At 36.9% G+C, this 27,195-nt stretch overlaps 1 protein-coding gene across 33 annotated transcripts in view; it reads left to right on the top strand.

The window, feature by feature from the left end:
- Positions 1-27,195, top strand: part of CEP170 (centrosomal protein 170) — a 133,299-nt gene that overhangs the window by 33,056 nt on the left and 73,048 nt on the right. For 26 of the 33 annotated variants that reach the window (XM_064276741.1, XM_064276733.1, XM_064276736.1 and 23 more), the window contains 3 exons: positions 13,257-13,346; positions 20,503-20,547; positions 23,509-23,590. In XM_064276741.1, coding sequence (XP_064132811.1) covers positions 13,257-13,346; positions 20,503-20,547; positions 23,509-23,590 — 217 coding nt within the window. Of the gene's footprint in view, positions 1-271; positions 527-9,704; positions 9,929-13,256; positions 13,347-20,502; positions 20,548-23,508; positions 23,591-27,195 lie in introns of those variants that run through there. The other 7 variants (XM_064276745.1, XM_064276761.1, XM_064276760.1 and 4 more) reach the window with 4 other exon arrangements.

The following is a 27,195-nucleotide window of genomic DNA, read 5'->3' as shown; positions in this document are numbered from 1 at the left end:
GAAGATGTGACCCACAGTAAGGACTGATAAAAGATTTGTTGGCTTTGAAGAGTTTGGCAAAATAAAAAAGGTGATAAAATTTTAAAATATTTGTTTCAAGTCTCATAGTTAAAGTACTGCCATTATAACAAACTTAAAGCAAACATCTTTTTTTTAAATGAAAAGAAACCAAAAATTAAATTAACCTTTATTTTAACTTCAGGAATATTTCAGATATGGGCCTCTATCCTATTTATGACAGTTTTTATTTGTCATTTTTTTTTTTTTTTAGTAGAATATAAAGTTGATGAGGAAACTGCATAATCAGGCAAGAAAAAACAAGACAGTTTTGACCTGTTCCTGTGACTCCAGCCCTAAACATCTGATCTTTATCTGATAGAAGTACAGTGCTTTTAGCACTGCCCTAGATGCAGTGTACTCTGAAAAAGTTCCATAGTTAGATTGGCATGCTGGTTATCTGGTAGTCTGACTCGATGTTACAAATTAATGGAACTGTCCTTAGCACAGAGACACGCATCTTGTGGAAGTAAGTAAGAATAAAATTTTGCAAGTTATCTTTAGTTTTAAAATGGTTTAATGTTAATTTACTTTCTGATAGTATGTTAGTGCATAGATGAATTATTGAAAACTTACTAGCATATTCTTTTTATATCATTTCTCAAAAGTGATCTAAGATTATGTATGTATTATAGCCTTAAAAATGTAAAGAATTTTACAAATATATAAATGTAAAATATAATTTGTTTTGAAAGATTAGAGCTGGAGAGTTGATGAGATTATATTTTCATTTTAAGGTTTTACATAGCTTAAATGATTATACATTAGTTGGGTCAGTGTGATAAGTAAAGTTGTTAGAAGTAAAAATAGTATGATTGCTTTTTAATGAGTAAAAAGAAAAAGGTCTTAAAATTTGATTAACCAAATGAAGTATTTATCTCATTTTTAACATGTTGGAAGCAAATTGGCTAGGCTTTAGAATCTCTGCCTCTGAATAATTCTGATAATTCCTTACAATAAGGATTTCAACTGTAAACAGATTTGCTGGCATTCTTTAAAATACTTTCATGATCATATGTCTTATAACTCAGTGCAAAAAGGAAACAAGTGATTCCCATGATCCCTTTGACCACAATTTAAATTATTTTTCTCAAAATCATTGGGTATACTTGTATTTACATCCTGAGTTTTTAATGTGCCTTTGTTATTTCACCTCATTCTAAAAAATGCAGTCTAAAGAATGTGATCATTAGAAAGAAAATGTGGTTGGAGATTAAAAAGGAGGTGATTAACTGGGGATTCTGGAATTTGAGTTCTATTTCTGCCACTTAGCAAGTAGTCAGGAAGGCTGGGCAAATTAGACTTGCTGTGTTTGTTTGTCCAGCTATAGGAAGATGATTTGTACTGTAGTTCACATGACATTATATACAGTTAATCTTTGGTGAGCAATGGATAAAAGCTATGAAGTATAATTACTGGATAAAAATTATACTCGCCTTTATTTCGAGTGACACACGTTAATGTTAGTACTACTACTAAAAGTACTTCACATTTGAATGATACTTTCTAGTTCTCAGTGTGTATTTGCATTATTTCAGTTGTTCCTCTCAACAGTTATCTGGAAGATAGAATTATGCCCATTTTACAGATGATAATATTAAGATTTAGAAAGACTTTGTGACTGGCTTAAGGTCACATAGCCATTAAGTGGTGGAAAATGGAATTAGAACCTCAGTATCCTGACTCAGGCAAGATCAAATGATCTTTCTATCCTACCACTCTGCTGCTGCTGTTGCATGCATGCACCCTAAAGTGAGTTTGATAACATACTTATGCAAGTAAACATGCTCAAATTGTTGTTACAACATATTGGATACTTCTAATACAAATAGAGTTACATTATGAAAAGTTCACATCTAAATTACTAATTTTATGTTCATGAATTTTTAATTATACTGTATACTTGAATTTTGAATTCTGAGAAATGTCATCATGCCAATTAAACAGTTTGGTTTTTTTTTTCTAACGCATAATGGAAAGTGTAATGAAATTATATATGACTTACTTATTTTAATATTTTCCGGGAGGATATGGAATGTGTTTGCAGATTATTAAAAAAAAAAAAATCCAGTGCCGTCAAGTCGATTTCGACTTACAGCGACCCTAGAGGACAGAGTAGACCTGCCCCATAGAGTTTCCAAGGAGCGCCTGGTAGATTCGAACTGCTGACCCTTTGGTTAGCAGCCATAGCACTTAACCACTATGCCACCAGGGTTTCCTTGAAGATTATAGGTGACTCATTTTTATCTGTCCTTAGGGGCACAGCAAATGGTAAATCTGTTTACTACTGTCATTGTAAAAATGTGCTTAGGCTTTTAAAGAGTCTTTTAGCTACAGTATATTAAAGAATTCAAAGTAGTGATGGCACGCAGTGGAAATCTGTTTTGCCTTTTAGGTTTTACTTAGTTTATGTATCCATGTCTTTCTGTGTCTTTATTCTTTTTCTTCCTCTTAGTTCTTTAGTAATAAAAAGAATTTTTATTATTATTAGTAGTAATAATAATGTTGCTCAGTAGCCATTACATACCCTTAGAGGTAGCCATTTATACCATTTCATGTGTTATTTTTTATTTAGAAATTAGTTGATTTGAGTCCTTGATTTTTTTTTTTTTTTTTTCATTATTCTTGCCCTGAAATTGTTTTTTACATTTTGACTTTATTCAGTGTCGGGCTTTTCCTTGTTGTTTTGTTTTATAGGGAAGGAAGTATTGCTTAAACAAATGAATGGGTATTATTGTTTTGTTTTAATTCCTTTTTTTTAAGCTTCCAAATTTTTCTGGTTTTACAGTGGTCATATCTCAGAGCCATATTTTTGTTTTGTTTTGGTTTGATTTCTTTTGTGTACCTTGAAGGAAGAACTGGAGCCCTGGTTTCACAGTGGTTAAGAGCTGGGCTGCTAACCAAAAAGTTGGCAGTTCGAATTTACCAGCCTCTACTTGGAAACCCTGTGTGGCCAGTCTTCTCTGTCCTGTACAGTTGCTATGACTTGGAATTGACTTGACAACAATGGGTTTGATTTTTGGTTTTGGAAGGAAGAATCGTATTCCTTCTAATTCTGAAAAGTACCAACAATGTGGGGGAGGGATTCCATTTTGATTGATAGTGAAATAGAATTCCTCACAGTGAAATTTTTTATCCAGTTGTAGATAATATTGTAATTTCAAAAGGCAGTTTGAAATTGAGGAATTTGGTTTTGTTTCAAAGCTGGAATACAGACTTTTTACTCAAGGAAGGCCAAAAAATTAAGGACTGTGAGCCAGAGGTGAAACCTAAGGAGAAAACCCACCCTATTTCTTAACCTTCAAGATAGAAATTAACATTTGAGATTAACCTGGAACCAGAAATGACAGAGCTGGCAAACACTGTTTGGTGGTTGGGATTTTACATTGTAGAGCCCATGGCTGATTGCAGTCTTTGAAGCTGGCTCCATCCTCTTGAACTTGTGTGGGTTTGTGACTTGATTGTAACCAACAGAATGTGACAGAAATGTGTGATTCCCAAAGCTAAGTTAGAAAAGTTGATACAGCATATGCCTTGTTTGGACTCTTGCTTTTGGGGTTCTGGGCTATCTTGCAAAAAGAGAGGATAGTGAATCTTAGTTTCACATACTTTGGACATATTATCAGGAGGGACCAGTCCCTGGACAAGGACATCATACTTGGTAAAGTAGAGGGTCAGTGAAAAAGAAGACAGCTCTCAAGGAGATGGATTGACACAGTGGCTCCAACAATGGGCTCCAACATAGCCATGATTGTGAGGATGGCACAGTACCGGGCAGTGTGTCGTACTGTTGTACATAGGGTCACTATGAGTCGAAACCGATTCACTGGCACCTAACAACTACAACAAAAACATTCTGTCTATACTCCTTCCAAACAGATTTGTTCATTCTTCTGGAAGTCCATGATACATTTAATATTCTTTGCCAACACCATAATTCAAAGGCATTAATTCTTCTTTGGTCTTCCTTACTCATTGTCCAGCTTTTGCATGCATATGAGGCAATTGAAAATACCATGGCTTGGGTCAGGCGCACCTTAATCCTCAAAGCAACAACTTTGCTTTTCAACACTTTGAAGAGGTGTTTTGCTGCAGATTTGCCCAATTCAGTATGTCGTTCAATTTCTTAACTGTTGCTTCCATGGGTGTTGATTGTGGACCCAAGTAAGTTGAAATCCATGACAACTTCGACCTTTTCTCTGTTTATCATGATGTTGTTTATTGGTCCAGTTGTGAGGATTTTTGTTTTCTTTATGTTGAGGTATAATCCATACCGAAGGCTGTAGTCTTTGATCTTCATCGGTAAGTGCTTCAAGTCCTCTTCACTTTCAGCAAGCAAAATTGTGTCATCTGCATAACTCAGGTTGTTAATGAGTCTTCCTCCAATCTTGATGCCATGTTCTTCTTCATATAGTCCATCTTCTTGGATTACTTACTCAGCATACAGACTGAATAAGTATGGGGAAAGAACACGACCCTGAAACACGCCTTTCCTGCTTTTAAACCACGTAGTATTGCCTTGTTCTGTTTGAACGACTGCCTCTTGGTTTATATACAGGTTCCACATGAGCATAATGAAGTGTTCTGGAATTCCCACTTTTCACAATGTTATCTATAATTTATGATCCACACAGTCAAAAGTCTTTGCATAGTAAATAAAACACAGGTAAACATCTTTCCAGTATCCTCTGCTTTCAGCCATGATCCATGTATAATCCATTCTCTCTGAATAGTACAAAGCATTTTCAGATGTTCATGAAAGCATCCATTTCTGTATGTGCTAGAAAATAGGTCACAGTATTTCTTGATCGTGATTTGCTGTGTAGTTTAGTGTCTTACTCATTTCCTACAATTTTATTGACTTCTACAGGAAAATAATGTGTCAAATCCAGAAAGTAATGCTTCGTTTTTTTTAATCATGGCTACTGGAATATTTATTGATTTTTATTTTGAGACATGTGCTTCAGTGGCAACTAACCTAAAATTTGGTCTGAACTTTGTAACTTCAGTACTTCTGTTCTTATCTAAAAATTTTTTTTCTACCTCCCTTTGAGTCGGTTCCGACTTGTAGCGACCCTGTGCACAACAGAAAAAAACACTGGATTATTTTCTTTCCAGTAGACCTTTACTAATCATCTGCTATGTGCTAGGCACAATGATAGATGCTAGGGGAATCAACACTTACACAAATATGATTTCTCTATCTTTGAGAGCTTAAGAGTCTTGTAGAAGGTGACAGACGTGTAAACTTTTAAGTATAAATAGCATGACAAAGGGCAGCGAAGGGAGTTTGTGTGGGTTGCACTGGATGCAAAAAGAAGAGACTGGTCATTTCTGCCTGCAGGGGACTGTGGGGATGAGAAATCTGGAAAGACTCCATGGGGAGAAGATGACTTGAGCTGAATAATTTTAAAGATGGGTAAATGGCTTCTGGAAGGTTAGGGTGCTGTTTTAGTTTCCCAGGGCTGCTATTAATTGGATGGCTTAAAAGAGCAGGAGTTTATTCTCTCACAGTTCTGGAAGCTAGAAGTCCAAAATTAAGGTTTCAGCAGGGTTTGTTCCTTCTGGGGACTCTGAAGGAGAATCTGTTCCCTGCCTTTCTCCTAGCTTCTGATGGTTGACAGCAATCTTTGGTGTTCCTTGGCTTGTAGACACATCACTGCAGTCTCTGCTTCTGTCTTCATGTGGCATTCTCCCTTGCGTGTCTCTGTTTTCAAATCTCTCCTTATAAGGACCCCAGTCATTAGATTAAGGGCCTTTCCTAATCCATTATGACATCATTTTAATATGATTACATCTGCAGAGACCCTAGTTCCAAATAAAGTCACATTCGTAGGTACGGGGGGCTAGGACTTCAACATATCTTTTGGGGGGGGACACAATTCAACTCACAACACATGTAGTTGAGGCCATGGTATTCAAGATTGCAGGCATTTAGTGCCTGTTCAGGTAATTCATATAATTCCTTGTAATTATTATGTAGGATGTGATGGCAAACATTTTGAGAGATTAAGACTTGGAGGTTAAAAGAGGCCAGATCTTGGAGGACCTTGTATGCTGTATTAAAGACTTTATGTTTTATCTTAGGCAGTAGGAAGACTGAGGAGCTTTTAAGCAGCGCAGTATTACCTTACCAAATGTTTTACACGCATTTTCTCATTTATCCCTCACACAAAAAAATCTATGAGGTAGGCATATCTTTTAAATAGATGATTAAACAAAGATTAGTAATTCCACCGAAGACACATAGCTGGCAGATGCTGGACCAGCTCTTTCTGACTCCAGCACTGTGCTTTAAATACTATTCTGTATTACTCCCCAGGAATTTGAGGAGGATAAATATTTCCCATTGCCGTCTAGTTGATTGATAAACTTTTAACCAAAACCCAAAACCAAACCCAGTGCCATCGAGTCGATTCCGACTCATAGCAACCCTATAGGACAGAGTAGAACTGCCCCATAGAGTTTCCAAGGAGCGCCTAGCAGATTCAAACTGCCAACCCTTTGGTTAGCAGCCGTAGCACTTAACCACTATGCCACCAGGGTTTCCCAAGATGAACATTTAGGAGAGTCTATCTAGAGGAGCCCTGGTAGCTCAGTGGTTAAGAGATCGGTTGCTAACAAAAAGGTCGGCAGTTCAAATTCACCAGCCCTCCTTAGAAGCCCTAGGGGTGGTTCTACTCTGTCCTATAGGGTCTCTGTGAGTCAGGATTGACTCGAGGGTAATGGGTTTGATTTTTTGTTTTTTTAATTTTCTAGGCAAGAGGTGGTAAAGTTGTGAAGAAGAGAGTGTTATTTGAAATAAGAAAAGGAAGACACAGTAAGAGAGAGATAAAAGAGTTAGAGTATGATCTCTAGTTATATATGAGAAAGGGAGAGAAAAGAATTAAAGACCTAAGGTTTCTGATATGGAAATAGGTGAAATAGAGGTTTAGAAATTATACTTTTGGGGAATGAGATGATGAGTTTAAGATTTACTCCATGGTAGAAAGATGTGGCATTCTGTTCCCATGAAGATCATAGCCTTGGAAACCCTGTGGGGGCAGTTCTACTCTATTCCTTAGGGTAGCTATGAGTTGGAATTGACTCATCAGCAACAGGTACGGTAAAGGACATCTAGATGGAAATATTCAGCAGGAAGCTGAAAATAAGTATCTGAAGCTGAGGAGGGTAGTTGGAGCAGAAGGGCATAAAGGGCATATTTGAAGCCAGAGGGGTCTCGGTTATACGGAGAAGGAAGTAAAATCAGGGTAAGAGGGTATGATTCCTTGGGAGAAAAGGAAAAGGCCAGAATAGGTGATGTCTTGCTGCTGTCAAGGAAATGAGGTAAGATATTGTAAATTATTGTAAATAATTTAGAAAACTGGAAGAATAGAAGAATGTAGTCGAAGAGAAATACTGTGGTTTGGAATTCCCTGGGTGGGTGCAGTTTCACGTTGTAAGGTGGATCAACGAGAGTGTGTGCTGAGATGCAGTAGGGGTTTCAGTTGTGGGAACTGACAAGGCTAAGTTTTTGTGTGGGTCATCCGCACAGAAATTTAAAATCATTCATGATAAAATAGGAGTTTGAATGAGAAGGAAAACTGAACCAGAATCCAAAATCTTTAGTCAAAAAGTTGAGTGGCTACAAATTTAATAGATTGTAGCAACCAAGGAGAGGCTGGTATGTGTGCAGGTAGATGACAAGAACTTCAAAAAAGTAAAAGGATTTTCATCGAAGGGGAAAAGTAAGTAATGGTCTGGAAGCCTCAGTAGTATACTGGGAGATTTCACACTCCATCTCTGAACTCAACAGGATGTGGGATTTAGGAGAAGGGCAGCATTCACTCTAAAGGAATGCAGGGGACATAGTCTCCTCAGAGGAGAGCCAGATTGCAGTTAAAGGAAGGAAGTAGGAGGTAACTGTCTTCCAAGAGCTTGAGAATTGACAGCACTTTTTACAAGGCATAGATTCCTGTAGGGGAAAACAGACTGTAAGGGGACAGTGAGTGGATGATCTTGCATTTCTCACCAGAGGCCTAAGGTAAGGGGAATAAGGAGAGTGGTTACACTGACTGCCTGAGGTTTTTAACCCTGGATCTGTTCAGGTTTTTCCGTTAGTATTAGAGACTTGAAGTTAATAATCTTTGTCTGGGGTCAAATTAAATGTTTCTAAGAAGTTGTTACTAAATTTGATCGAAACATCCAAATGGGTTGTAAAAATTACATTGTAACATGCCTTCTCCTGGCTCAGTTTAATCTAAAGGAAATGTGAATTTGTCAGGAAATGAAAATAGCTTAACGCTTATATAGTTAGATGTAAATAGCATATCCTGCTTGTTGCCTTGGTTTTTCCTGCTCACTTACTAGATACATTATGTTCTGTAATCTTGGTTTTTCTGCTTCATTGTTGTGACGAGTACTGAAACACATTGATGCTTTGCTTGCATATGATAACTCAAAATGGTCATTTTTATTTGCTTTCATTAGTTTTGGAAACCCTGGTGGCGTAGTGGTTAAGTGCTACGGCTGGTAACCAAAGGGTCAACAGTTCAAATCCGCCAGGTACTCCTTGGAAACCCTATGGGGCAGTTCTACTCTGTCCTATAGGGTCGCTATGAGTCGGAATCAACTTGATGGCACTGGGTTTTTTTTTAAAGAGTTACACAAAAGGAAATGATTTATTCTCTGGGTTCAAAGCTGATATTATTTCCATGCCTTGAATTCATAAGACTCCTTTTCTTGAAAAGTTGTAACCCTCTTTATTAAAAAAGCAAAAACAGAAAAAGATGCTTTTTCTAATCCCACCTAACTTCCCCACTCCATCACTCCCCACCCCCAGAGTTGGAATGGTATCTTGACTCAGTGGTCTGGGACAGCCTCTTGTGTCTTAAGTGTGCTTTATTTTGTTACAGATATTCATGTACTAATCTACCCCCATAAGCAATTTGAGGGCAGGGTGCACATCAGATTCAGGCTGTTCAGGTTTCTAGCAAGTTGTGAACTTAGTGAAGTGGCCTCTCCTAGATTACTTCTTCCCCAAACCATTCTTTCTCAATATCTCTAAATCGAATTGACTACTCCCTCTTGAAAGCTGTCTTTTGTGGCTTCCTGAGCAGCCATTCCACCTCTTCTTTCCCACACCTAACAGCCACTTTTCACTCTCCTCTGTGGTTTTTTCTTTCCTCAACTCTAATTCCGGGGTTTTTTTCTCTCAATTTTTAGTACACTGTTCAAAGGACTTATGCTGTTTCTACTGTCTTCCTCACAGAGACTTTATTTATGATGATATATTCAGTATTTATTGAGAGCTCACATGTACTTTGAAGTTTCACTTGCTTTGTAACGTGTAGAGTTGTTTATCCTTATGCTAACTTAATGTGGTAAATCCACAACTCCTTTTGCCTGGTGGTGCTACAGTTGCTTCTTAACATTCTATGAACTAAATTTACTACTTTATTAATTTAAACAGAGCAACAATTTAAAACAAAAAAAATAAAGTGTAAGTAATTTTGGATTTATACTGATGGTTTACAGTGTTGACAGTTGTAAACTGCCACAATAGATGGTTTTTCAGGTAAGATGTAGAGAAGTAGAAGTAATAATACTATCCATAAAGTTCCTCTTAATACTCAGGTTAACAATTTGTCTTATTGTTGTTTTGTTAGGTTCCTTCCAGTCAGTTCCGACTCATAGTGACTCCATGTACAACAGAAACGAAGCACTGCCCAGTCCCATGCCTTCCTCACAATCATTGCTGTGTTTGAGCCTGTTGTTGAGCCACTGTGTCAATCCATCTCCTTGAAAGTCTTCCTCTTTTTTGCTGACCCTCTACTTTACCAAACATGATGCCCTTCTCTCAGGAATGGTCCATCCTGATAACATTTCCAAAGTATGTGAGGTGAAGTCTCTCCATCTTTGCTTCTAAGGACCATTCTGGCTATACTTCTTCCAAGACAAATTTGTTCATTCTTCTGGCAGTCCATGGCCTAGTATCCTCAACACCGTAATTCAAAGGCGTCAATTCTTCTTTGGTCTTTCTTATTCATTGTCCGGTTTTCCCACACACATGAGGTGATTGAAAATCCCAGGGCCGAATCAAGTGTACCTTAGGCTTCAAAGAGATATCTTTGCTTTTAAACCTTTAAAGAGGTCTTTTGCAGCAGATTTGCCCAATGCAATATGTCGTTTGATTTCTCGACTGCTGCTTCCATGGACACTGATTGTGGATCCAAGTAAAATGAAATCCTTGACAACTTCACTGTTTTCTCTGTTTATCATTATGTTACTTATTGGTCTAGATAAATTAAGATTTCAGAAAAACAAACATAAAACGTTTAAAATTTTTAAGAAGAACAAGAGTATGATAAATGGTTAGCTTTTGTTAATAGATCATTTTAGATAATACACTGTTTCTTCCTAGTGACATTTAATACACTGTATTTTTATGCAGATAACACACGCATTATACATTTTTTTGCCAACCATGCAAGCCCCTCACGCATCATTTTCCTAGGCGCGCTATGTGCATTGTATGTGTGTGCACATTATTTATGTGGGTACATTTTTGGGAAAAATATGGTAATTGTCATTAGACCATCACTGATGATTAATTTGTCATTAAAAACAAAACTTTTTCAATATGGAATGTTGAGCTAATTGGGGAAAAGATTTTTAATTTTTATTTTCAATAATATTTAAAAAAGGGTATCACTTCAACTAGGATTTATAGCTATGTTGTTATTTATTTTGGTGAAAACATACACAGCCAAACAGATACCAGTTCAGCAGTTTCTACACGTACAATTCAGTGACACTGATTACGTTTTCCAGTGTGCAGCTGTTCTCACTATCCTTTTACAAACTATTTGTCTAGGCTGTGTTCTCTTGGGAAGCCAAAGCAGTAAAGCTTATAAATTTGTATATCGAGAGATTTATATCAAGGAGATGGCTCACATGGAGGCTGGAAAGTTCCAAGCCTGTGGTTCAGGCTAGAGGCTTCTCCTGACTCAAGTAGCTACACATCAGACAGCAAGCCTCTGGCTCATAGGCTACAAAGGCCGATGAATCCTAAGATCGACAGGCAAGAGGACAGGTAAGCTGCTAGCTCAAATCCCAAAAGCTGGAGGTCAGATGAACGGGAGCCAGCTGCAGGATCCAGAGTGAGCAAAAAAACACGAGCTTTGCCAGAAAGTCCACCTATGTTGGATGCAGGACACACCCACAAGGAAACTCTTTTTCTATTGGCTGGCTCCTCATGCCAGATCTCATCACAGAGGTGATTGCATTATATCAGATCTCATTATAGAGGGGATTGCCTCATTACATAGCTGCCAGACTACATCATAACTAACAAACCACTGAGAATCATGGTCCAACCAAGTTGCACAACCTTAGTCATCACAGTATTCCACCACCATTAGCATAAACTCACTGCCCCCTAAGCTTTTTATCTAACCTTTTATTTGTAGTTGTCAATTTGATTGCGTAGAAATAACTCTTTAAAAAAGCACAGTGCTCAAGGCAGATATTCTTTACTAATTAAGCTAAACCCTAGTGGCATAGTGGTTTAGAGCTATGGCTGCTAACCAAAAGGTTGACAGCTTGAATCCACCAGGGCCTCCTTGGAAACCCTGTGGGGAAGGTCTACCCTCTACTGTAGGGTTGCTGTAGTAGAAATTGACTCTATGGCAATGGGTATTGTTTGGTTTAAAGATGACTTCAGGGAATAATTTTGGTTTAAAGTTCAAAGATTACCCCAGGCCAGTAGCTTTGGGGAATCATCCAGTCTCAGTGGCCCCAGAAAGTGGGATTCCATGAGAATTTGAAATTCTGTCCTATATATCCCCATGTTCTGATCAGGATTCTTTTATAGAGTCTTGGATCGGAATGTTCAGTAATGGTAACCAGGCGTCATCCAGGTTTTCTGGTCTCATTGCAAAGGAGGGAGTTGTTCATGGAAGCACTGGAATGTGTATTTGATTCCTTTTCTGATTTCTGACTGGCTTGCTTCCTCTGCTGCTCCAGGCGAACAGAGACCATGTATTGTTACTTTAATCAGTTGCTGAACCTCTCCTCCCCGTTTTGTATATTCCCTTTGCTTTTAGTTTACCAAGGTTCACACAGTAACCCTGTAATAAATGGTTATCAAGTTTAGAGTAAGTGGTTCTCAGACTATTTCTTCTTGTGACTGTTCTGGTATTTCCTTTCAATAAAAGATTACATGGGCTTAGAGTTCATCTTTCAGATGCTTCCATCTGCAAACAACTCATTGAACTCTGGTGTATGTGTGTGTGTGTGTGTGTATACTCTAAAAAGCCTATTTGGCAGTCAGGCACGGGAGGACTTAGGAAATATAAGAGATTTAAAAGCAATTTTCAGAAACTGCAGTTTGCCATTGTAGTATTTATTCATTATGACTATCTGTCCTAGCATTCCCTCATGAATTCCAGTTTTAGAACCAGTCTTTTAAGTAAGGATAATTTTATTCAGGAACATATCACGTTATGGCTCTTTAAATCTTTGGACTCTTTATACAGTTTTTTAAAATTGTGTTTTTGGTGAAAGTTTACAAAGTAAATTTGGTTCCCATTTGACAACTTCTATACAAATTGTTCAGTGACTTTACATTTGTCACAGTTGTGTCAGCATCCTCTTTGTGTTCTTGTTCTATTTCTAGTACTCTAGTTTCTCTGCTCCCTTATCTTCTCATCTTTGTTTTAGAGTCACTGCACTTATGGGTAAAATCCTTTATTTTCATGTGCCTTTTTGTTGTTTCTTGATGCAGTTTATGTTTTCAGTATTGAAAGAAGAATATCCTACAAGATAATTCTTTTTGTTTTTTACAATTAGATACACAACATATTATAAAATTATAATTCACATGATTTCCATATAACAGTTTCAAATAAAAAAATGATTGGCATTTAATACATTCAACAAAGTCAGCTGATTTAAATCCTCTTAAAAGTACATCAGGTAAATTTAGTAGAAAGGAGTATCTTAAAAATTTGTCTACTTTCCCCTTTGGGGAGTGATATCAAATTTTTGTTGTAAAGTAGCACAGATTTATTCTCATTTAATCAAAGTTTACTTTGAGATTTTCCTGTATTTACGCTATTATACTATTGTAATAGGTATCTAACCAAAATCTTTGTGTTTTGGTATTATATCACACTTCAGTATTTTCTTGTATTTATTAACTTAAAAATTCCTTTCAGTCTCGTAGTGTGGATAAGCAACATGCTGTAATCAATTACGATGCCTCTACGGATGAACACTTGGTCAAGGATTTGGGCAGCCTAAACGGGGTAAGTTAAGAGTTTATTTTTTGTTTTAGGTGACTATTTGTTTCGTATTATAAGAAGACAAATTATATTACATTCCCTGTTTATATTGTATTTCCTTTTTCTTTAGCTTGTATTTTACTCCTAAATGATTACTAGGTACATAGCACTTAGGGGACCACACAAGAGGAATATGAAACTAACTTATGTTCCCAAGAAACTGTGTAAGCAATAAATACTTCAGGAATTTATAAGGGAGTTGGTTTCTATTTGTAATGGTTAAAGTTACTTCTTGAAGGAAATGAGACCTACACTTGACCTTAATATTTGACTTAAATTTTTATGTGAGAAAACAATGCGAAGTCATGAGAGTAAGAATGAAAAGCACTCTTAGGGGACAGAAAAGTGTGTGTTAACTTTAGAAAATCAAAGTGGAAAAGTAGTTTGGTGCCAGATGGTGGAGGACCTTCTGTACTAGGATAAAAAGAAGTGAGACATCCATTTTCTTTAACAGGAACTAAACACAATGCTCATTATTGCTTCTTTGAATTCCTACTTTGAAGATATTTTTGTGTTACTATGGTAATTTTTTTTCATTTAGTTTTTCCACATTGACATAATATAAGAGAATGCTGAAGTATTGAGTATTTTATCTTTTCTCAATTTCTCAAATTTCTTTTGGCTCTACTAGCATATGCAGTTTTGTTCTATATATAGTATCGTTCATGTCTGTGCTGTTGAAATTCTTAAAATGAATTTAACAGAAGTGTATCCCACCTGCTTCAAAATGCTATTGCTTTTCAAAGTATACATCAAAGCATTATATGGAAAAACGTGCAGAAATATGGCAAACTCAGTTCAACGTTTTTTGCCCCAGTTCTTAATTGGCCTGCTAATGAAGGGTTTCTGTATTCTTTGAGATTGTGTGTATGTATGTGTGTAAACCAAGAAAACCAAAACCGTTGCCATTGAGTCGATTCCGATTCATAGCGACCTTTTAGAACACAGTAGAACTGCCCTATAGGGTTTCCAAGGAGCACCTGGTAGATTCAAACCGTGGACCTTTTGTTAGGAGCCATAGCTCTTAACCACTGCAACACCAGGGTTTCCATGTGTGGGCATAATCTTCTGTCTTACTCAAGCTTTTATTTGTTTTTCATGGCACGTAGATTTAAGTCTAAATTATTTGGCTTTGCATTGAAATTCCTCACAGTTGGCATCTACTCAGTCTTGCAGATTTATGCTCCATCATGCTTTCCCTTGCCTTGCCTTGCCTCCAGAACAGTAGTCCTCCTGATATACTATTTTCCTTCTCCAGATAGCTTTCTTCTGCCTAGTAGCTCTCTTATCTCTTTTGCCATTTATGAAAGTAGAGAACAGAAAGAAGGCCCTTGTGTAATATTTAGGAATATTAACTTGCTGATATTGTTGTTAGCATGTCGAATGGATTAAAGTGAAAAGAGATAGGCAGACTAGGTAGAAACTGGTTTAACATGAGACATGTATGTAGGTGGTTTCGAGCTCCAGCTCTTATTTTCCAGAATTGCTTTCTTCCTTCTTCACTTTCATAAACTTTTGTTTTAATCTCTTATTTTGGATACTTGTATTAAGTCTACTTTTACACTTTTGTCTCTCTGCTGGATTATGGTTCCTGAACAGGTCATGTGCCTTTTGCTTCCATAAATATACCACAGTGCCTAGCTAGCATAGTGTGTGAACCCAGTAAATCTGTTTTCAGTGGAATTGAATAATTTGCTCTTTGATGGACTTTACAGAGAAATTTTTTATCTATGTCTGTATTTATAATATTATTTATTATATTTATAGTATTATATTTATAATATTGTTATAACAATGTTATATTCTGTTTTTAAGCCTAGGAAGTTTCATCTTTACCACAGTGATGCTCGTATGGTGTCTTAATCTTGGAACATAGCGAGTAAGAATTACATCACAGTCTTGTAGTCTTTTAAAAGACTGTGATCAAATATAAACATAACTTGTAATAGCTATTTTTAAAAACTCAGGTGAAATATGAACTAGATTTCTCTAGGCTGGCCTTTCTCATACTTTGATAATACTCAACAATTTTATGAAATATAATACCTCAGAGAATAACTATCTGCGTTTTGAACGTGAAATGAGGACCTGGATTGGAATCCCACATCTGTAACATACCAGCTGCGTAACCTGGGACAAATCACTTAATCTCTCGGAAATTCAGTTTCCTCATATGTATTCATATTATCTCCCAAAGTTGTTTGACAACATAGTGAGTTGAAGTTTATGGAAATGAAAACTTAATGAGAATTTCTTTAGCTTTTCTGAGCTGTAAAATAGTGAAATAATAATTCCTGATGTGTAGTACTGTTATGAGGATTAGATGTGGTAAAACATCTGAGTGTGCGCCTGTTCCAGCACTTTAAAGCATTGTACAAATGATGAATGTACGGTTGTGCATATGACAGCTAGGAAATAAGACAGAAAGAACTTTGGGTAGTCCAAATAATGTGGAAAGTCTATTAATCACCAACTACCATGCATTTTATTCATAGGAGAACTCGTATACTGTTATTCACGGCTTATTTACTCTTAATAATTCATATAATTCCAGAAATTTGAGCATCAGGTTTAAAATAGTAATTTCAGAATCAGGAACACAGTGTAGTGGTTCTGAGGCCAGCTTGAATACTTACCAATGATATAACCTTGGGCAAAACACTTATTTCTCTGTTTCTCAATTTCCCCATCTGTAAAATGAACATGATAAAATGGTACTGATTTACCTTAGAGGTTGTTTTTATAAACAACAACTTGTTATATATAAATCAGTAACATCCAGAAAATGTTCTTTGCTGTTATTATTATTATAAGAAAAGCAGTTGAGAGAAGTTTAGCATCCTGAAGCCTATGTACTTTTCATTGAAGACGGTGCTAAATTTTTTTTTTAAGCACTTAACAAACACATTACAGCGCACTAGGTTTCTCTTATATATGGCCTTTCCGGCCTTAGGTTTATAATTCTGCCAAAAATGATTGGCTGGGCCACGATCTTACAAGGGATTGGTCTGTTACTGTGCAAATATGGGCTTGAAAATCAATCCAATAGAATTGAGCCCCTTGTCGCCCAGCTCGGGGATTGTTCAGTTTTGCCAACCTGCCAGGCTTATATAAGAGCCAATCCCATAGAGGTTCGGGGGGCCTAATTACCATCAAGAAGAGTCTAGAGCAAAGCACATTCTTTGGACCCAGGGTCCCTGCATGGAGGTCTTCCTAGACCCAGAAGAGAGAGCTATAACACTGAAGATGGCGAGAAACAGCAGCAAGCTCAGTAGGGCCCCGTGACAGAGAAGTGGAGGCAGTAGTATGAGCAGTAGGAGCAATGGCACTGGCAGATGTCTGTGGTGGGCCTGCCATCCCACAGAGAGAAAGATGGCTATGGTGGGCTTGTCGGCCCATAGAGAGAGAGAGAGAGAGCTGAGGACCTTTGGGCAGGAGGCTTGTTGGCAGAGTGGGGTGCCTATGGGTACTTGTCATGGAGCCAAAAGAGCAGTAACACTTGCCTGAGCAGGGCAGAAGCCTAGAGGGACCTATCAGCAGAAGGGTCTGGAAGAGGGGCCTGGCAGCAGAGCTGGTGATGACCCCAGAAGGCTGCTGCTAGGACAGCAGCTAAGGATGCTGCTGCCCCGCCATGAGTTGGGCCAGTTAGCAGTCGAAACTCTTATGGCAGGGAAGCCAAAGGCAGAGAAGGGCACGTGTATGACCAAGAAGATTATGTGCATGGGACAAGAGAAGTGCCTGCCTGCGGGAATGACCTAGGGAAGGGTCATTTGCTGGCATGACCAAGAAGGAGCTGAGAGCTATCCTGGTTGGAAGCTATTCTGACTGATGAACTGTATGCTGTCTCCTGAGTTATATCCTGTTACTTCCAAGTTGATCCTGATCACAAGTTGTAGCCTGTTACTTCCCTAATAAATGACATAATTGTATGGTCTGTGATATCTGTGTGGCGATTGCAACAAATTATTGGACTCAGCAAAGAAGTAGAGAGTGACAGCGGTGGCGGGGGTCCTGGGAGACAGCTGGTGTCAGAAATGGTGACAAAGGTGAAAAGTGGAGATATGTCTGACCTCCACCTCAGAGGAATCAGCTTTGTGCTGATCCTGAGTCTTATCTTGTGGATGTAGATGAGTTCAGACCTAGATTACACACATGTATAAATAAATCTTCCTGTGACTACTTACACTCTTATGCTATTTAATCCCACCCAAAAATATACTCCCTAGATACACACTTTATGTTGTTGCTGTGAAAATGATGTGGTTCTGCTTAGGGAAGCTGGAACACTTTATTGCTGATGGGCCATTTGGTGGGCCATTTACCTGCAAGCCCCTTGAAGCTTCTCTTTTTGTGGAAACCCTTGTTTGCCTTCAGTTCTTCCTGCCTTCTTCCTCCACTGGAGCACTTGCCCCTCTGATGCCACTGTGGTCTCTGCCATACCACTCTCTTTCTTTTCTAGCTCTGCATGTTGTTACTAGGCTGCCCCCCTCAGCTAACTGTATTCCAGTAGCTGCTGTGACCCGTTTTCACGCTGGGGTTCCTGCCAACATCAGACTCACTTGGCGTAGAGTGGGGAATGGTCCTCACTAAAGGGTTGAAATAAAGGGTTCAATGGTTGAGGTGGTTGTGTCCCTGGCCACTCTATTCAATTTCCCATAGCACCACTGAAATAAATGTTGATTGTCATGAATTGAATTGTGTCTCTGAAAAAGATGTGTCAACTTGGCTAGGCCATGATTCCCAGTATTGTCCACCATATTGTCATCTGATGTGATTTTCCTATGTGTTGTAAATCCTACCTCTATGATGTTTATGAGGCAGGATTAGAGGCAGTTATGTTAATGAGGCAGGACTCGATCTACAAGATTAGGTTGTGTTTTAAGTCAGTCTCTTCTGAGATATAAAAGAGAGAAGTGAACAGAGAGACAGGGGGGATCTCATATCACCAAGAAACAAGAGCCAGGAGAACAGTATGCCCTTTGGGCCCAGGTTCCCTACACTGAGAAGCTCCTCAACTGGGGAAGATTAATGACAAGGACCTTCTTCCAGAGCCAGCAGAGAGAGACAGCATTCCCCTGGAGCTGGCACCCTGAATTTTGACTTCCAGCCTCCTAGACTGTGAGAGAATAAATTTCTCTTCGTTAAAGCCATCTGCTTATGGTATTTCTGTTATAGCAGAACTAGATAACTAAGACAGTGGTTATATGATTTTTACCATCAATTATGCAATTTATTTATGTAAATTAAATAGGTGTTTATCTAATTTGGTTTGCTTCTATGAGGTTAGTGGTTTGGATAGGAGTGTATTCAGAGCAGGTCTGGCTTGGGCACCCAACCTTAACAGAGACAGAATATGAGATTTGGAGTTTAGAGACTGTCTTAGGCTGGGCTCTCTAGAGAAGCAAAACCAATAAAGCATATAAGTATATATATAACCCAAAAACCAAACCAAACCAACCCACTGCTGTCGAGTCGATTCCAACTCATATATATAGAGAGATTTGTGTTAAGGAAATGACTCACGCGGATGTAGAGGTTGGAACGTGGGTCAGACTGGTCTCCTGATTCACATAGCTGCAGGGGCTGGTGAACCCAAGATCGGCAAGTCAGACAACAGGGCTCTGGTTCACAGGCTGCAAAGACCAATGAATCCCAAGATTGGCAGGCAAGAAAGTAGGTAAGTTGCTAGCTCAAGTCCCAAGAACTGGAGATCAGATAAAAAGGAGCCAGCTGCAGGATCCAGTGTAAGCAAAAGCCCAAGAGCCTTGCCAAAAAGTCCACTAATATTTGATGCAGGCCACACCCCCAGGGAAACTGTCTTTCAACTGATTGGCTGCTCACAGTAGATCCCATCGTGGAGGTGATCACATATCAGATCTCATCATGGAGATGATTTCTCATCATGGAGATGATCGCATCGTTACATGACTGCCAAGCTACATCATAATTACCAAACCACATGGCCCAGCCAAGTTGACACCCAGCCTTCACTATCACAGAGACTCAGGCTTGAGTCCCAGAATTACACTTCTCACTCTGAGGCATTGTTCGTTACTTCACTCTCTGTGCTTTATTCTCCTTACCTGTCCTGCTTACCAGATAGAGGTGTGATCAGGTGGCACTGACATAAGAAACAAGATCTATTTTTCTTCTGTATTTAACTTACTAAAATGCTTTGTATTTGATTTACTCAAATGCCTTTATTCCTGCTGCTCTGAAAAATTTCCTCTCCTTTTTTTGTAATTTTAGACTTTTGGGAGCCTGTTTTCTGCCCCAGGTGTTCTCGCTTGCATTTTTGTGAGCTGAAACTTTAAGTCTAGCCTAAGTCTTCCTAAGTCTTTTTTTCTGTTGTGTGTGCCAGCAGGGCAAAATACTAGTAGATATAATACAGCCGATAATATTCTAAGTTTCTGGATCTCTCAGAGTACCTGATATAAAAAAAAAATTTTTTTTCTTTTTTTGATGTACTAGGTACTTAATATTTAAGAGAATTTTACAGTCTTAAGCTTTAAATGGATATTATAGGTCATCTTAGGCCTTGTTGAGTAAATATATTATTTTAAGTTATTAGAGAGTTTTAAATAAAATTGACTTAAAACTGCGACATTACTCTTCCATGGCATACCCAGTCATTTATCTTCTGCATAACGTAAATGGATTAATATTTTATTCTCTTTTCCATCATTTTCTTTTTTGTAATTATCCTTAATATTCTATTTTTTAATTTAACTTAGAATAATTTGTTTAGTTAAATTCAAGACATAAGTTAAAACACTCTGAAATGTTAATTTTGGAAATGAATCTGAAATTAGAGTTTGTAAGTCCAGGAAGCCTTTGGATTTTTTTGTGTTACCATTTCCACTTTTCTGTGAAGTATATTGGAAGCCCATGATTTTGGACCACTAAGGTGTGAGCTGGAGTTTTAGCAGTATTTCACAGTTTCCATGTATCTGTGCTTGAAACAAGGTTGTATCTTCTTCTAATTTTTTTTTTTTTGCATGTGTAGACTTAGAAACTAGTATTTAATGACATATTTCAAAGTGCCAGTTATGCATTGGAATTTGAGAATATGACCGCAATAACAAAATCCCCTTATCTGCTTTACTGCATGTCATTCAAGAGCCTTCTAAACTTCTTCACCATGGAGGGAGCCTTCACAAATAAGGTATTATGGCCAACTCAAATCTAATAAAATAGAAGATGGAAAAGATGAAATTCAAAAGGAAAGAATAAGTTTTAATTTATCAAAGGAAAAATGGTTGGGTATTTACATGATGTCTGCATAGCAGGCAGTTAAGTATAACACTTTCCTGTGTTCTATAAATCTAGCAGATTCTAGGTTTTTAATCTTCAGTGTGCTAGGAAAAAATAGTCATCACCATTTACCATCTGTATTTGATGTATCCTTTTGTATATATATATATGTATATATACATGTATGTATGTATACGCCTGCTCCTTATGTATCAACTCTGTCCTTATCCAACATTTTGCATTTATAATAATAGCAAAAAATCCACTATCCAACTATTTTGCACATAAATGATGTATGTGTGGCAATAATGAATGCTGAGGTGCGAGGCAAGAGTACCTTTGGCTGTGATAGTTAAGGTTATGTGTCAACTTGGCTGAGCCGTGATTCTCAGTGGTTTGGCAGTTACGTAATGATGTAATCTGGTAGTTATGTAATGATGCAATTTGGCAGTTACGTAATGTAATGATGTAGCCATCCTCCACTTTTGTGATCTGATGTGATCATCCTCCGTTTTTGCGTAACAACCTGGTCTTTGGAACTAAACTATGTTGATTAGTGAGAAACGGGTATATAATTGTATATATATGTATATAGTCTTTTTACAGATAATTTTCAGGAGTAAGAAGAAAGGAATAGTGAAAAACAGCCTGAAATTTTAGTAAAAATTTAGGCCTAGTGAATTCAAATTTTTATGCCATATTTTCCTGCTTTCAAAAGATATGTAATATACAAAGTGGGCAATGTTCTTTGAATGCACCTAACTGCATACCAGTTTTCATGCATTATTAACCTGGGATATATATCCATTTCATAAATGTTGACTCCAGATTTCAAGTACATCTCTAATTGGTTCTAGTTCAATATTACTTCTAGTTCTTCTTGCTCTTGAATTGTCAAAGTGCAATATTTTTAAAAACTTTAACAGCTCATAGTTTTGTTAGAGGATGGCCATCTTCTTTGTTCCATAATTGCAAAACATTTCTCATTTTTAGATTTATGAACAATTAGAAAGATCAATTCAGTATTTTTATTTCTCCATCTATTTCCTTGTAGCCACTTTTGTATAGGTACTTGCTTTGAGTGTTTACCTGCTTCCTAACCATATCAAATAAGTTTTGGAGCACAAACATAAAGAAAAGAATACTGTCACAAGTCATTTTAAAAAACAGAACGGTTGTGCTTGTTGAAAAATACTGCCTGAAGCCCTTCTTACTGAATGACTGACTGCATGAAAATACTGTATTTTCTTTTGGTTCTTCTTTCCTCTTTGAGAAAATTTTGAAAAAATTTAAGAAAAATTCATGTTAGACAAAATTCATTTTGGATATCTTCATCCAAAGACTCATAGTCTGGCATTTTTCTTACCTTATCAGTTTCACCATCATTATTGGAGTCTAGAGTGCTGCTAGCTGTCTCTTTGTATTCATTGTATAATTGTGAAATGTCTTTTAGTCACTTTTCTTCTCTTTGCTTTTATGGATGGTAAATGAAAAATTTGAATTTTCAATGGTGGTCCTTGCTAACTAAAACAAATAGAAAGTAAAAAGATTGTCTCCAGATGCCTTTTATATCTTCTTAGAAAAGTGATATGATATTTTGGACAGTGCAATAAAAAAACCAAAGGATGATAAAATAGTGATGATTTATTTCACTTTTGGGTCATCCTTCTAGGTCTCTGCTTCCCACTACAGTAGACACTAGCCATTTGTGTCTATTGAGTACATGAAGTGTTACACGTCTAAATTTCAAAAACTTATGCCATATAAAAAAAATACAAAGTGTCTTGTTAACTTTTTAATTAATTGTATGTTGAAGTGATAATGTTTGGGATATATTGGGTTAAATAAAAAATATATTAATAAAATTAATTTTACCTCTTTTTTTATTTTACCTTTTTAATCTTCCTTCTAGAAAATCTAATATATATTGGGTTGCATTTGTGGCTTGCAATGTATTTCTGTTGAGTAGGACTGTTCTCATTAATTTTATTATTAATCGGTTTTTGTATTATTTTAGTCTTTTTCAGCATAGTTAGGAATAATCATAAGGTGGCACAGTGGTTAAGTGCTTGGCTGTTAACCGAAAGGTTGATCGTTTGAACCCATCAAACCACTACGCAGGAGAAAGACTCGGTCATCTGCCCCCATAAAGATTAAAGCCAAGAAGACCTTATGGAGCAGTTCTACTCTGTCACTTGGGGCCACTATGAGTCAGAATCGACTGATGGCACCCAACAACAATAATGATGAAATATTTACTAGGATGTAGCAGAATGTTTCAAGATAGGGAAAAAATAAGATCACTAAGATCCCATAATGTATCTTAGATTTATAAATGGGTCCAAAGAACCCATGTGGTAATTGCAGGATGAAATGAGTTTTATTCATTTTTTAAGTAAATTTTCTCTAAAAATAAAAGTCATGATACATCACGCTTTACATATAGTTAGAATTGCCTTCATAAAAAGCTAAAATTGGATCCAGTGGACCCTGATGGTATATTGCCAGTTAAGTTTTTTCCCTTTTACAATTTGCCAATTCTGGGTTAAGAGCTTTCCTTGGCATCATTTTTAGAAACTATTTGAGCTGCCTAAATTTGTTTGGCAGCATGGGGGACGTAGAGGCACTGAAACCTGGTTCATTTTGTGGTACCTGTAATAGTGATAAAAGGCTTAGTATGAAATCATTTATTAGCCTTAATATGAAGTCACTTATTAGCCTTACTATGAAATCATTAGCCTATAGGATGCATGGCATGTCTTACAATATACAAACCATATAATACGTATTTTAAAGTATCAGGTTTGAGAATTTGTCTGAAATATAAGAATTAAAATTTCATATGTAATCCAACATCTTTTTTTTCTTATAGACCTTTGTGAATGATGTAAGGATTCCAGAACAGACTTATATCACCTTGAAACTTGAAGATAAGCTGAGATTTGGATATGATATCCTTACATGATTTTGTACATTTATTAAGTATATTAAAAAATCTTTACTTTGGTGTAAATGAACATTTCTTGTATTCACAATATAAATATGCTAAAATCTCCATTTATTGGGTGCCTTCGCATATTAACATACATTTAAAAATTATATTTTATCTTTGGTTGCTATGCTTGTTCCTAAAAATTATCCTGAAAACGTTGAGGGACTCAGCTTTTTTTTTTAAACTATACATTTATATCATTTCTGCTGAGATCTCCCCACAGTGCTGTTGCATGCGTAATTTGGGTATCAGAAAGTGTAACTGGGGAGACGACAGGAATTTTTAATTTTAGCCCAGCCCAGGGATATTTTCAGGTGAATGATGGTGGCACAGATCACCCTCCTGGGAGAAATAGAATAATTTAAACCTACTTTTCTTTCCATTTCTAGCTTTATCTGTATTGCCTATTTAATTCAAACTTTTCAATATCCCATGGCTTTTAAGACCAAGGCTCCCTGATTAAGTGCATTATACATTTAGTGTGTATTTAAAATTATTTTGTTTAGAAGTAGGATTCTCAGAACTGAACAGGGATATGACTAGAATTACTAGTGAAGAGATGGTACACAGTGGATCGAAGAATAAAAGAATTTCTGTTTATCAAAAGGATTTATTTGTGTTCAATTAAAATATATTTACATTATGCTGAATGTTTTCCTTGAGTTTTAGTTTTTTGCGTTACTGTATGTATGTGGACTTTTTGATGGACTTTGATCACTCAAGCAGAGAAACCCTGGTGGCATAGTGGTTAGGTACTGTAGCTGCTAACCAAAAGGTTGGCAGTTCAGATCCACCAGGCGCTGCTTGGAAACTCTATGGAGCAGTTCTGCTTTGTCCTGTAGGGTTGCTATGAGTTGTAATCCAGTCTATGGTAATGGGGTTTTTTTTTTTTTGAAACCCTGCTGGTGTAGTGGTTAAGTGCTATGGCTGCTAACCAAAAGGTCGACAGTTTGAATCCGCCAGGTGCTTCTTGGAAACTCTTTGGGGCAGTTCTGCTCTGTGCTGTAAGGTTGCTATGAGTCCAAATCGACTTGGTGGCGGTGGGTTTTTTTTTTTAGCAGAGAAAATGTAGTGTCAGCTAAATAGAGTTGATGCTCAGATAAAGTAAATTTAGTAACATTGTTTAAAAATTGTTTTTAGAGCATAACTAGTTTTTATTTTAGGTTAAGCTTAAAGTTTATAAAAAAGTAGTTTTATAGCATATAACATTTATACTTGTAGAGTCAAAGGAATATACTAAAGGTGAAACCATTAAACATTAGTAATTTTGAGTTATATACTTTTAAAAATGTGTATTTCATGAAGAAATTAAGAATTAGCATTAAAGTCTTGATTAATAGGCTTATTAATTATATAATTATGGTTATGTAATTAATTATGTAATTATCATCAAAAAGAAGCACAGGTATCTTTTGAATTTAAGTACATCCTCTAATCCACTTGACACCAGCTGTTTCAAAACATGAGAAAATGCACATTAGGACATTCAAGTTTTGATAAAATTCTATAAGGTTAACTTTGAAATTTAAGTCAAGAAGAAACTATTGAGAAATAATTCATGCTTTTATAAACTGTACAGTAATTTCTTAACTGAAAGCTAACATTTCTTTCATATGTAACGGCTCATAATATGTCTGACTAAAATTGCTGGGATAAATGTTTTCTCCCAAGTGTCCTTTTTAGGATTCTACAGTCAATGTTGAGCCAGAGCTACTATCCAAAGGCCTAGGCTAAACTCAGTTAATTTTGTTATTTTTAAATAGCATGTCATATTGGTCATGATTTTTGAGTGTTATACGTAAGTGAACATTGGGCTGTTACAGTGGCAGAAATTATATTGCATGAAATTTTAAAAACAGATTTTATATATTACATTTACTTTTTCTGTATTTAGCTATCCTGTTAGGTGCTGTCGAGTTGATTTCCGCCTCATAGCAACCCCATCTGACAGAATAGGACTACCATAGACTGAAGGAATTGTAGTGTTTTCTTTATTAACTCATTTCTTCATTATTCACATACCAGATTAATCATAGTTGTTAGCCAGTTTACAAACTGCTGTACCTTGGAGAGTAAAACTGATTAAAATGCCACAGCAATAGAATATTTTACCATGGCTTGAGACTAGAACGAGGAAACAAAATTTATATGCCAAAAGTCTTTTTTTCTAACTAAAGAAATCAAGTGATAATTTGCAAAAGCAAGTACTCTGTGAGATGTCCAAGTTTTAAAAGTGACAGTAAACTTGTGAGGGGTAATAAAATGCCACAACAGTCAAGATAAACTTGAGAAAGAGCTAATAAATCTCCAGGTGGCCAAAAATGTGGCAGATAAGCAAGCCTAAGTGATTTATTAAATTTGTTCTATGTTGCCAGACACAGTCCCAGTGGTCTCGGAATACAGTAATGAATAAAACAGACAAAAAAATCCCAGTCCTCTTGGAGATTACACTTAATGGGTTGGAGAGAGCAGACAACAGACAACAAAGTAGGGATGTTGGAGGGTTAGAAGTGCTGTGGAGAAAAAGTATGAAAGGGGCGTACAGACAACCAGTGGTGGTGCATGGGAAGTTATTTTAAAAAGGATGATCACGGATACCTCATTGGGAAGCCAGCATTGGAGCGAAGATGTCGAAAAAGTGAAGGAGTTAGCCATATAGACAATACGGAGAAAGAGCTCTTCAGGTAGATTGAGGAGTTAAGTACAAAAGACTTTCGGCAGGGGCATGTTTGGCATGCTTGAGAAACAGCATTAAAAGCTAGTGTAGCTGGAGCCAGGGAAGAGTAGGATGGGATGGGTATTGGGGCAGAATGTATGAGCCCTAATAGGCTAATATAAGGATTTTAATATTTATTCTAAGTGAAATGGAGCCATTGCAGGGTTTTGATCAGAGGACTGACATGATATGACTTACGTGTTTTAAAAGATTACTCTATTCTTGTTCAAAGAATAGACTGAGGGTGGAGTGAGCAGGAATGAAAAAACAGAACAATTAGGAGGCTATTTCAGTAATTCAAGTGAGCAATAATGGAGGTACGGATCAGGGTGGAAGTAGTGGAGATGGCAAGAAATGATAGAGTTCTGGATGTATTTTCAAGGTGTAATCAGTAAGGTTTCCTGATTAGGTGGGATGTAGAGAATGAAAGAAAGGGAAGAGTCAAGGTTGAATCCAAGATTTTGGCCTAAGCTTTTTTCTTTTTTAATTGGAAAAATGTCAAATGGAGTCCATCATAAACTGATACGGAGAATTCTGTGCATGGAGCAAGTTTGGAGAAAATGGGAAGACTTCTCAACAAGCTTTTGGCTTCCTTGAATTTTCTTTATGGTTTTTCTGTTTCGTGTTTGACTCGTGCCACCTTTATTATTTCATTTCTTCTACTTACTTTTGGTTTAATTTGCTCTTCTGTTACTTTATTAAGGTAGAAATTGAAATCAGTCATTTGAGGCCTTTTTTTCTAATACAGGCATTTAGTTGATACAAATTTCTTCCTAAGTACTGCTTTAGCATCCAAAATACTTTCTAATTTTCCTTCTTTGACTCATAAGTTACAAGTTTTTTACTCACTT

This window comes from Loxodonta africana, chromosome 25 (genome assembly GCF_030014295.1).
Source record: "Loxodonta africana isolate mLoxAfr1 chromosome 25, mLoxAfr1.hap2, whole genome shotgun sequence".
Lineage (NCBI taxonomy): Eukaryota > Metazoa > Chordata > Mammalia > Proboscidea > Elephantidae > Loxodonta > Loxodonta africana.
The sequence above is the reverse complement of the archived record's forward strand: the minus strand, read 5'-3'. Positions and strand labels throughout refer to the sequence as shown.